Source organism: Mytilus edulis, chromosome 6 (assembly GCF_963676685.1).
Source record: "Mytilus edulis chromosome 6, xbMytEdul2.2, whole genome shotgun sequence".
Lineage (NCBI taxonomy): Eukaryota > Metazoa > Mollusca > Bivalvia > Mytilida > Mytilidae > Mytilus > Mytilus edulis.
Genome location: NC_092349.1, coordinates 58382390 through 58395091, shown reverse-complemented (window position 1 = coordinate 58395091; position 12702 = coordinate 58382390). Strand labels below are relative to the sequence as shown.

The window sequence follows — 12702 nt, the reverse complement described above, 5'->3', positions numbered from 1 at the left end:
AAGAATATAAGTGAGGGATATCAAAGTTGAGGATATTACAGTGAAGGGAAAAAATATTACAGTGGAGGGTATCACAGTGGAGGGTTTTACAGTGGAGACCATTACATTACAGTTAAATGTATTACAGTGAAGTATATTACAGCAGAGACTATTTCAGCAGATGGTATTTCTTGCACTATTAAAGGATATTACAGTGGAGATAAATACCTGTTATATTGACTTACCGCTAAAGGTAGAGGACAGGAGAATTCTGGTGATACACCAAGCTGTTATATTGACTTACCGCTAAAGGTAGAGGACAGGAGAATTCTGGTGATACACCAAGCTGTTCTATTGACTTACCGCTAAAGGTAGAGGACAGGAGAATTCTGGAGGCACACCAAGCTGTTCAACTTTCACGTCTTGTAATTGTTTACATTTCTTTAATAATTTCTCATCATCTGCAGCAAATTTCTTGTGAAGAACTTTGAAAATAGTCTGGTGAACATTTCCCATTATATAACTGGGAAAATAAATAGAAATCCATCATAAACATATATTAGAGACACCTGAACAAAACTTTACAAACATAAAACACATTTGAAATATTGTTATTTTTCATTTGTGATTACCTTCTGGTAAATGGGAATTAATGCAATTTTGATCAAATTCAATTGCCTAATACAAATACATATACAATATATGTATGTTATGGGAAAATAGAAAATTTATTTGTATGAGCTTTAAAACAGGACGAAAAGCAAGGCTCTGAGACTCGTAGTGGGTAAAAATAAATTTCATATATTCCGACAATGTACATATATTGTGTTTATCTTGAAATTACTCCACACACTTGAAACTTAAGTTGTTAAAAGTCATTGTCTCTAATTTCTCAAAGAAATCTACATAGTCAAAACATGGACCACGAAGAGGACGCCAAAATGAATTGGTTACAAAACAGAAATATTGATGTTTCCGCTTGCTCAACATTGAAGTGGGGTAACAGGAGGTTTTACTTGTACAAGTACAAATAAAGCAAAAAAAGTTTTGTCTACCTGTTATTTGTAAGAAAGATGGCTAATTGCAGGATAAATTCTTTTCAATTATCAATTTTCAAAAATAGAGCTTGGAATATTGTATTTTACTTAAAATTAAGAATGAAATTGAGGAATGTGTCAAAGAGACAAGAGCAGAAAACAGCTGAAGGTCGCTAATGGGTCTTCAACACAGTGAGAAAATCCCACACCCAGAGGCAGGCTTCAGCTGGCCTATGTGTACTAGTTCAATGAAACTCTCAGCACTGAAACATATAAATTGTCTACTATTGAGGACTGTATTTTAACATACATATGTCTTTTAGGTATTGTGTCATTGGGTTGCTGTCTCTGGAATGAATGCACACATTTTATTTTTATCAAATTTTATGTTTACCTTTCTATACAGGAACTAAGGTCATCTCTAAATGACATGTCTTGCCAAAGTTTGTGTTTGCTACATTTGAAACATTTCTGAAATAAATAATATTACAATCTATTCAAACCTAAAGCTAAATATATCTTATTCTGATTTAAAAATTCGTTTGTCTTTTACATATTGCTACAAAACAGAGATAGTATTAAACAAGAATGTGTCCCAAGTACACGGATGCCCCATCTGCAATATCATTTTCTATGTTCAGTGGACCGTAAAAATGGGGGAAAATCTCTAATTTGGCATAAAAATTAGATAGATCATATCAATGGGAACATGTGTACTAAGTTTCAAGTTGATTGGACTTCAACTTCATCAAAAACTACCTCAACCAAAAACTTTAATCTGAAGCGGGACAGACAGACGGATGGACAGACTAACGAATGAACAGACGGATGCACAGACCAGAAAACATAATGCCCATAAATAGGGCATAAAAATATAACCTAAAATAAAATGCTTCACAGGGCACAGCTTGCTAAAACCTCAGAGGTCGAACGCTGAAAAGTTGGGGCAAGTATGGACACAAGCTTGATACAGCTCTGAATTAGGATTGTGATTGAATAGTTAACACAGCATAGGTTTCTGACACAGAATGAATGTGGTCTAAGAACTTAAAAATTTTAAATTGGACATTTAACTTTTATGGTCCAATATCCAAAATCTAAATACATGATTAGATTCAGCATATCAAAGAACCCAAAGAATTCGTTTTTTGTGAAAATCAAATAAAGTTCAATTTTACACCCTGTGGACCTTAATGTAGACCAATTTGAAAACAAGACCAACAAGAATGTGTCCAATGTCCATAGTATATGGATGCCCCATCCGCACTATCACTTTCTATGTTCAGTGGACCGTGAAACTGGGATAAAATCTCTAATTTGGCATTAAAATAAGAGATATTATATCATATTGAACATGTGTACTAAGTTTCAAGTTAATTGGACTTCAACTTCATCAAAAACTAACTCGACCAAAAACTTTAACCTGGAGCGGGACAGAGGGACGAACAGGTGGACCGACAAACGGACACACAGACAAGAAAACATAATGCCCATAAACGGAGCATAAAAATTAAGAATCTTAATACAGGATTAGATTCGGCATATCAATGAACCCCAATAATTTAATTTTTGATGAAATCAAGAAATATCTAAAAAAAGAAGATGTGGTATGATTGCCAATGAGAAAACTCTTCCCAAGAGACCTAAAGGACACAGAAACAGCTATAGGTCAACGTACCGCCATCAACAATGAGCAAAGCCCATTCCACATATATAGTCAGTTATACAAGGCCCCAAAATAACAATGTAAAAAAATTCAAACAAGAAAACTAACGACCTTATTTATGTCAAAAAAAATGAAGGAAAAACAAATATGTAACACACCAACAAACAATAACCATTGAATTACATAATGTGGTGGGATTAACCATGTCAACGGGATTCCAACCCTCTCCTTAACCTGGGACAGTGGTATAACAGTACAACAAAAGAACAAACTATGCAAAAAGTTATATTTTGGACACTTTTGGCCACTAACATGACTAATTCCTGAACTGTTAAGACCAAAACTCCCAAAATCAATCCCTACCTTCTTTCTGTGGTAATAAAACCTTGTGTCTAAATTTCACAGATTTCTATTTACTTATACTAAAGTTATTGTGCAAAAACCAAATGTCTTGGGACAATGACGTGATACCAATGTGTGATCGCAAAAAAATTTTTTTTGCAGTCGTATAAAAATCTTTGTTGGGGAATACATTGTGTTTTTCTTGATCCAATAGTGATTATTGCAACAAATGTTCATGAAATGATGAACCTCTTTATAATTATCTGTTTAGGTCCCAATTTTTAAACTTTTTCATATCTTATTTCTTGTTTTGCTGACTATTATCTCTCATAAACAGGGTTTCCGCTGGATGTCGCCATTTTCGCAATTTGCGAAAAAATAATAATTGTGGCGATTAAAATTCATCATTGATGAAAGAATTTGGCGAAAGAAATATATTTTACGATTTATTTTCAGCCATCTTGTTTATTTACATTTTTTCAGGTTTCTCAGATTTTATCGGATCAGACAATATACTCGGAATTCACTTTGAACTTGTTTAGATTTTGACAGATAATCAATAATCAGCTGATTGCATTTTGTGATATCGACAACAAAGGACTAATTAATAAAGGTGTTGATTGTATTGTTTAACAAAACGATATCATATGGTTAAATGGCGTCCGACACATGTCACAAAATGATCATTTATTAACTACTTTGCAACGCTCGTGTTCGAAGCACACTTTTGACCTCTCTCCTTCTTTTAATGATAGTACAGAAAAGAAAACTGTTGTTATGACAAAAAAAATTAAAAGCAAGAAAATCGCCCGATTTAAAACTTTATCCTTTGACTTTAATATAGATAATTGATTTTAAGGAGTACTTTAAAGTCGTTTGTGTGACACGACATGTTTCAAGCATGTTTCTACGTCTCAACTTTTTTCATTTACGATGGTCTAGACTAAAAGAAAACTGTCATTATGAAGAAATCTTTGCAAAAGATTGGGAACAACCCCTCGAAAGGGAGTAATCCTTCAATGTATACCTACACCTCAAATGAGGGATCAATTCCAAGTGATAAATAGTAAATGTTAAGTGTTTATTCATTACACCGTAGACTCTAAGATAAGCTTGAGAGAATAATCATAGACAACGATGGGGCAAACTCATCTTATTTAGGGGGGGGGGGGGAATAAACAAAAAATATATAATGTTACTGGGCCAAAAAATTAAAAAGTGGCGAAAAATATATTGTTTCGGCGAAAGAGGTGGCGAAATAAATTTTGACCGAGGGGAAACCCTGCTCATAAACCATGTAACCTATGAAATCTATTAAACCTATTTTTGAGACAATTCTTGTTGCTAGTTTTGCAATTCACATAAATATGCCAGAAATTTTTTTCCTCATGTTAAATTTACTTTTAAGGAAATTTAATATACGAGACAAATATAATGCAAAAATAAAACTTTTACGTTTATATTCTCATAGCATTATTGCCAATAAATGGTCTGCCAAAACTAGCTTTGATCTATGTCATTTGGTTTTATTGTGGCCATCATACCACATCTTCTTTTTTATATTTATAAAACCAGATGCTCCACAGGGCGCAGCTTTATACTACCCGCAGAGGTTGAACCCTGAACGGTTGGGGCAAGTATGGACACAACATTCAAGCTGGATTCAGCTCTAAATTTGGATTGTGATTAAATAGTTGACAAAGCATAGGTTTCTGACACAGAATGAATGTGGTCTAATGAACTTAAAATATTTTTTTTGCTTTTGAACAATTCACTATGCTGTTGAGTATTAATCCTCTCAAAAAAATGTTTGAAGAAATTTTCTTTTTTATTTATGAAATCTGAAATGAGAAAAATTTAACCCCCCCCCCCCATTTTTTTCACATCCCCCTTTCCCTTTTTCCAAAACTGATCTCAATTCAAATTTCTAATGGAGTTTGCAACAATAACTACTCATTTAAATACATCATAAAATATTAAAATGTAAAATAAAGTGCTTGTTATCACTGAATGGTAAAGATTGTTTTAATTTATCAGTTGGTAGTAAGAGTATACATTGTATATTGTATAAAACAATGATTTAAGTTGATTCAACTACTCTTCTGGACAAATTGAAAATTTCTTGCTATTGCACAATATTGTGCAATTAGATATTTCATGCTATTGGGCAATACTGTGCAATTGAATATATTTGCTTTTGCACAATACTGTGATATTTTGCAATTGAAGATTTCTTGGCTGCTATTGCACAATACTGTGCAATTGAAAATTTCTTCCTATTGCACAATACTGTGCAATTGAAGATTTCTTGCTATTGCTGAATACTGTGCAATTGAAAATTTCTTGCTATTGCACAATACTTAATATAATAATTTTGGATCCTGATTTGAACCAACTTGAAAACTGGGCCCATTATCAAAAATCTAAGTACATGTTTAGATTCAGCATATCAAAAAAGCCCAAGAATTTAATTTTTGTTAAAATCAAACTTAGTTTAATTTTGGACCCTTTGGACTTTAATGTAGACCAATTTGAAAACGGGACCAAAAATTAAGAATCTACATACACAGTTAGATTCGGCATACCAAAGAACCCCAATAATTTTTGATGAAATCAAACAAAGTTCAATTTTGGACCCTTTGGGCCCCTTATTCCTAAATTGTTGGGACCAAAACTCCAAAAATCAAACCCAACCTTCCTTTTATGGTCATAAACCTTGTGTTTAAATTTCATTGATTTCTATTTACTTTTACTAAATTAGAGTGCGAAAACTAAAAGTATTCGGACGACAACGACAATGACGACGCAGACGACGACGTCAACGTGATACCAATATACGACCAAAAAGTTATTGTGCGAAAACCAAGAATAATGCTTATTTGGGCCCTTTTTTGGCCCCTAATTCCCAAACTGTTAGAACCAAAACTCCCAAAATCAATCCCAACCTTCCTTTTGTGGTCATAAATAAAATTGAGAATGGAAATGGGGAATGTGTCAAAGAGATAACAACCCGACCAAATAAAAAACAACAGCAGAGGGTCACCAACAGGTCTTCAATGTAGCGAGAAATTCCCGCACCTTGAGGCGTCCTTCAGCTGGCCCCTAAACAAATATATACTAGTCCAGTGATAATGAACGCCATACTAATTTCACCTTGTGTCAAAATTTCATAGATTTCTATTTACTTAAACTAGTCATAGTGCGAAAACCAAAAAAAATGCTTATTTGGGCCCTTTTTGGCCCCTAATTCCTAAAATGTTGGGACCAAAACTCCCAAAATAAATCCCAACCTTCCTTTTGTGGTCATAAACCTTGCGTTAAAATTTCATAGATTTCTACTAAAAGTCTTCGGACGACAACGACGCAGACAACGACGCCAACGTAATACCAATATCAACCAAAAAATTTGGTCGTATTTGTGGTTGTATAAAAATAAAGGAAATAAAAATAAAGCATATTAAATACATTCATTTATGCAAATGCTAACCTCAGTAGCATTAGTAGCTATGGATTGAAGTTTTTCTAAAGCATCATCTAAATAATCTTCTAGCACCATGTAACTTGTATTGAATTGATTGACACTATCTTCCAAATGTCGTAAAACCTGTAATATAAAGTATAGTATATAGACAATTATGAATGCATTCTAGTGACAATATTTACATGGATAAAATAGAAAATGCTTGTGTGCATATATCAAATACTTAATCACAACAAAAAATGACTACAAGTGAAACTGCGAGCTACTGCTCTTTAAAGCGAGGGTATAAAAAGTGTTGTCATAACTGAAGCACAATACCAAATACTTTATTTGTATAATATAGGTTTCTGATCATATATTCATTCATACAATATTTTGTTTTTTTTATAAAATTTGCATCATTAGATTGCTCACTCAAAGATATGATTTTTTTAATAGCAAAAAAATAAAATCTTAATCATGTACTACCTGGCCTCATAGAGTTACTTCTACATTCTCGTAATGTAGAATTGCCACTAGCATACTGTTACTTCAAATTTTTCAATTAATTGATTACTGTAAATTCAGAATTTTTTGTGTGATATCAAAATGTAGGTTCTTATTATTGCAGTACTCATCCAGTCACATAATTTGCATTAATAAAATCCTTGCAATAATTTCTGAATTTACATACTTTAGATTTAAAGAAACTAATAGAAAAACTCACAATTTTATATTCACCAAAAGATTGCAAGAACTCTTTACATCTGAAATATGGAACATACAAACTTCGTTGGACTTCACTTTCACGAAAAAATAAACAGTTTAGGAATTTACAAACAATCACAATATTAGCTGGGGAAAGAAAATTCATCTTTATTGATCTTAAATTAAGGTATGATTTCCAGCTTTTAAAAAGTCTTAGTGTACATAGTGTAAATGGCAAAGAATATAGAAAATTTGCTAAGTGAAATACCTATTACAGAACTTTAACCATTTTTCCTAATTTTCATCCTTAGTTGATCTATCATTTTAGTCAAAATAATGTGATGTCAGATTAACTGTTTGTGTTAATAAAAAAAAGCACACTCACTCTGCAAAAGTTATCTTCTGTGGGGATATTTCAATACTATTTCGTTTCTGGTTATTGGATGTCTAGAAAAAGTACAAAGATTTCATTACAAAATGTTTCGTTTGCTACACTCATATATACTTTAAAAAAAAAAAAAAGAAGATACATGGCGACATCAAACTGCACCTATTCTGCGGCAAAATTCATCAAAAGAAATTTTAAAACATAAATTCAATTACTGCTATCCTATAGATATAGGAAGATGTGGTATGAGTGCCAACGAGACAACTCTCCATCCAAATAACAATTTATAAAAGTAAACCATTATAGGTCAAGCTATGGCCTTCAACATGGAGCCCTGGTTCACACCAAACAGCAAGCTACACAAATGTATAAAGGACCCCAAAATTTAGTAATGTAAAACCAATACAAACGGGAAACCAACGGTCTAACCTTCACAAGGTTGACAAAAAAGTGGTCAATACAAGTATTGACCATGCCAGTGGTAAATACCGGTAATTACCGGGAAATACTGGCAAATACCGGCAAATACTGGTCGATTGAAATTTCCAGTGGTCATTATAGTCTACCTGGTCAATTACTAAAAATAGTGAAAACTATAAAATGTTTAAGCCATATTTAATGCTTTCATTTCTATTTCTAATGTAAATTCTTAGTAAATAGTGATTGATCTTCATAAATCAATTAGAAAATAATGTTAAGTAAAAGTTTAAAACTGTTTCATTCCTAATTAAAACTTTCCATTTCCTGCATAAAGAATTATTTTGTCTCACAATTAAATAGATTTCTCTATACCTTGTCAAAATGATGGTTTATTGAGAATAAAGATATATATAGAAAGGAAATATTTTATTGTTTAAGGGAGTCTTCAAATATCACTTTTATTACTTTCAACGAACATTTATTGGGGGCCGTTGTTTTAGTAATTAAATGTTTACACCTAGCAATGCCAGGTGATGAATGTAGGTAATAAGGCCGATGTCACAACTTCATTCACCTGTAGTTTTATTTGCCTGTACTTTTAATTACATGTAAAAATCATACATTTTGAATAAAAAATATATTGATTTATAAATGTTGAAAAAATATGTAAATTTTTATACATCTATAAAAGTATGTAATATCATAATTTATAATCGACTTAATCAGTAGGAATTAAGAGTAATAAATGAATAAAACATATCAAAATCATTAATTTATATAAGCTGACACATGCATGAAGATTCAAGTTTTAATATATTTCACTTTTGTCAAGTTTTTACTTCAATAAATAGTTAAAACAACCATGAACATTTTAATTGACCAGTATTTGCCAGTATTGACCACTTAAAGAGTATTGTCCGGGGCGGTAAATATCGGTAAATACCACTGGTAAATACTGGGGTGTTATTTACCGCCCAACCTTGAATCTACATGCATGCTATTGTCATATTTTCAGTATCTTTTAAAAGACAGGCTGCACCTACTGTATAATATGAAAATTTACACAATGGTCAATAGATTTTCTCCGTACTAGTAATGTCAATTGGAATTTAACAGCTATTTTAAAAAGATTTAACAATACCGTACATTTTTCTGAGTTACTAATCTAATCAATACTATACATACCCTATACATTGAATCAAATGGTTTCTCTATAACTAAAATTCTGAATGGTTTGTAATCCTGAAAAACATTCAATAAATAGTAAATGGATTGTTTTTCTCCTGCATGTGTTTACATTCATAGTTTAAGTCAGCAATAAAACACACAAGAATGCTTCTGAGGACTTGAATTCTGCCTGCTGAACCTATACAATTTTCCAAGCTAAAAAGGTGCATAACACCCTGCATAACTTTAAAAAGAATAATGACTCACTACCCAAATTTGAACTCTGAACTCTGTCTGCCTTTTGTGGTTGAAAGCATTGTATGAGGTGCATAACATTTGAGTGAGACAAAGTTAATTTAGAGTCAGAAAATTGAAAAAAAAAATGCATTTTTCAATTTATTAAAGGGCATAACTCTAGAATCAGAAGTTACTTGCTGCCCAAAATTATAACTCTGCTCTGTCTGCAAGTTTTGATTTTTAGTATTGTGAATGAGTTTAACAAAAAGTTAAGAGTTTGAAAACTTTAGAGTGTGGAAAAAAAATTGTAAATTTCCAAGCAAGAAAGGAGTGTAACTATAAAAAGCTAGGTCAAAGTTTTTGTGGTTTAAGCATTGTGTATGAGTTTTGGGTAAGTAAAACTAAAATAAGTGTGGAAACAAACAAATTTGAAATTTTACAAATTATAAAGGGGCATAATTCTAAAACTGTAAATGACTTACTGCCCAAAATTGAACCCTTTTTGCAAGTTTTGGTTTTTAGCATAATGTATAAATTTCAAAATTTTTTACAAACTTGTTAGAGAGCAGAAATGAAAATAACACAATCAGTCAAGGGCAACACTTCATGCCCACATTGCCTACGGTGAGAGCATAAAAATTCTTCCTTTATGAATAAGCATACATTAAAGTACAAATATTTCAAGTTAAATTAGCAGTTTTGATAAATTTCCAGATAAAAATGCACAATTATCTTTGTTGATTTTGAGTAAATTGAATGACACCTGTGAGCTTTATAACATAAAATGATTCATCTAAAGTTATCCAATTTAACTTTGAACAAGAATGTGTCCCCAGTACACGGATGCCCCATCCGCACTATTATTTTCTATGTTCAGTGGACCGTGAAATTAGGATAAAACCTAATTTGGCATTAAAATTAGAAAGATCATATCATAGGGAACATGTGTTCTAAGTTTCAAGTTGATTGGACTTCAACTTCATCAAAAACTACCTCGACCAAAAACTTTAACCTGAAGCTGGACAGACCGATGGACAAACAAACTGATGAACAGATGAACAGACACACAGACCAGAAAACATAATGCCCATAAATGGGGCTTTAAAATCAACACTAACTGAATCACATTGATTGTGCGTACACTAATACACTTACCTGACTGTATCCCTGTTCTTCATTGATTATTTTGATATGATGTTTTCCTTCATAACCTGTAACATACATATATCATGGTTTTATAATGCTTTATTACATTGGTTGCAATGAATTACATTGATTTTCTAGTTAAATAAAACCCGATAATTTCACATGTCAAACAATAATAGGCATTGTCAACATGGTCAAGAAGTCGATAACATCAGATCAAACCAAATTATGAATGCATAGAAAAAGCTATAGTTCCTTATAATTTCTACTCTTAGATGAACTTCATAAAACAAACCATGATAGTTAATTCATGTGTGTAGTGCATTGGTGTATTAAGGGCATCCGATACAGTTTCAAGGGAGTTAACTCTTGGCGCGACGTTAAGCGTTTGAATTCCCGCAAAACGTCACTTTTTGCGGGACGTAATGCGTGTCATTTTCCGTATTTTGCCGCTAATACAAACAATGATACAACTTTTATAAAAGAACAAAGTTTCTATTTCCTCCACGTTGCAAGTAGTTTATCTAACAAAAGGCAATAGCAAACAATATGTTTATGCACCCGTAAAAATTTGTAAAATGGTATAGAAATGCCCGCGTCCGTCTGTCCGTCGTAAATATGGTACAGCATATTATCATTAAACTGAACATGGTTGTTTTTCAGTCATGATGGTCAAACGGTCTGTATCAGACTTTATAAGTTACAGGACTTTGTAATTAGAACAGTTTTTTTTACAGTTGCGCTGCATCTAGAAAACGTTTTATGACTATTGCTCTAAACTTTACGTACTTCTTAGTTATATAATTCTGAAGAACTTGTATATACTTTTGAGAATGATTCAGAATTTGATTTTAGAGTTATTGAGTTTATGACAAAAAGGGGCTGGGGGTTCACATGTTGCGCCGTATCTCAGAAACTATCTATTATAATTGCATAGATATTCACATACTTTTTAGTTAAATTATTCTTAAGATCTGTATACTTTTTCGTGATGATTCTTTAATTCATTTTTGAGTTCTTGAATTTTTATTGAGCTTCAATTTGGGGATCATATAAAACATGTTGTGATATATAAACTTATTATTGAGCAAGAATAATGAATGAGTCAGGATATACCTAGCATGACTTCCGTACAACCCCTGTGTTATTTTAAAAACCTATATTATGTTAGTTTTTTTTTCATGAGACGAAGGGCGTATCATGCGTTCGAAGCGCAGCTGTTTATGTTTTCTTTATTTTTTTATAGATATATTACAGAAATGACGGAATGACAGAAAATACAATGCAATTTTCAATATAATTAATATTTCCAAATGGCATAACTCTTTTAAAGAATAGTTGATATGCACTGATTTTCGAACGTGTCTATACGATATCAGTTTTATAGAAAGTTGACAAGAATTGTACATTTGAAAAATCTAATTAACCAGAAGTCCGGAAGGACAGACAGGGGATTGGACATGCGGTATTTTATGTACGCGCTGTGGTGAAAAAAATATATAGTCATTTACCAATAAAATTACGCTATGAGAGAATGATTTTAATTGCAACTAATCGTAATATATCCAGTCCTCTCGCTATTAATTCAATCATTTTTTTGCCTGCCAAATCAAAAATTTCAAAATTATAGTTTCTCTGTCTGGACAAAAGCATCCATTAGCAAATTGGAGATTCTCCTTTGTAAGATTTTGCTTCTGTTTTCTGACCACATAATACAAAAGATGTGGTATAAATTGCCAATTAGACAACTCTCATCAAGAGACAAACATGACACAGAAATTAACAACTATAGGTCTTCAACAATGAGCAAAGCCCATACCGCATAGTCAGCTATAAAAGGTCCCGAAATGACAAGGTAAAACAACTCAAACAAGAAAAGTAACGGCAAGTTTGATTACTGTCCAAACGACGCTAACTTTTTTAAAATTTGTATCAACAAAAACAGATTTTCTCAGTGATAAAAACGTGAATTAAAGGATATTAAGGAGTATGTGTAATGAAACAGCAGCCAACCAAACAAAACAAAACAAAGAACAACATCTAGAGGTCATCATACAGTATGAAATAATAAATGAGTGAGTACAGTAAATGTACCTGTATGTCATGTTCTAAATTGCTGAGTCTTAAATTTTTGAAAGCCGTAAAAATTATC

The 12702-nt window shown here is 32.2% G+C and overlaps 1 protein-coding gene across 1 annotated transcript in view; it reads right to left on the bottom strand.

The window, feature by feature from the left end:
* LOC139527984 (ankyrin repeat domain-containing protein 27-like) overlaps positions 1–12702 on the bottom strand; it is a 36360-nt gene that overhangs the window by 16360 nt on the left and 7298 nt on the right. Inside the window, exons 5-11 of the mRNA XM_071323733.1 lie at positions 10560–10615; positions 9186–9242; positions 7578–7639; positions 7212–7251; positions 6512–6628; positions 1411–1487; positions 343–502 (exon numbers count right to left, since the gene is read on the bottom strand). Of these exons, the coding sequence (XP_071179834.1) occupies positions 343–502; positions 1411–1487; positions 6512–6628; positions 7212–7251; positions 7578–7639; positions 9186–9242; positions 10560–10615 (569 nt within the window). The remainder of the gene's footprint in view (positions 1–342; positions 503–1410; positions 1488–6511; positions 6629–7211; positions 7252–7577; positions 7640–9185; positions 9243–10559; positions 10616–12702) is intronic.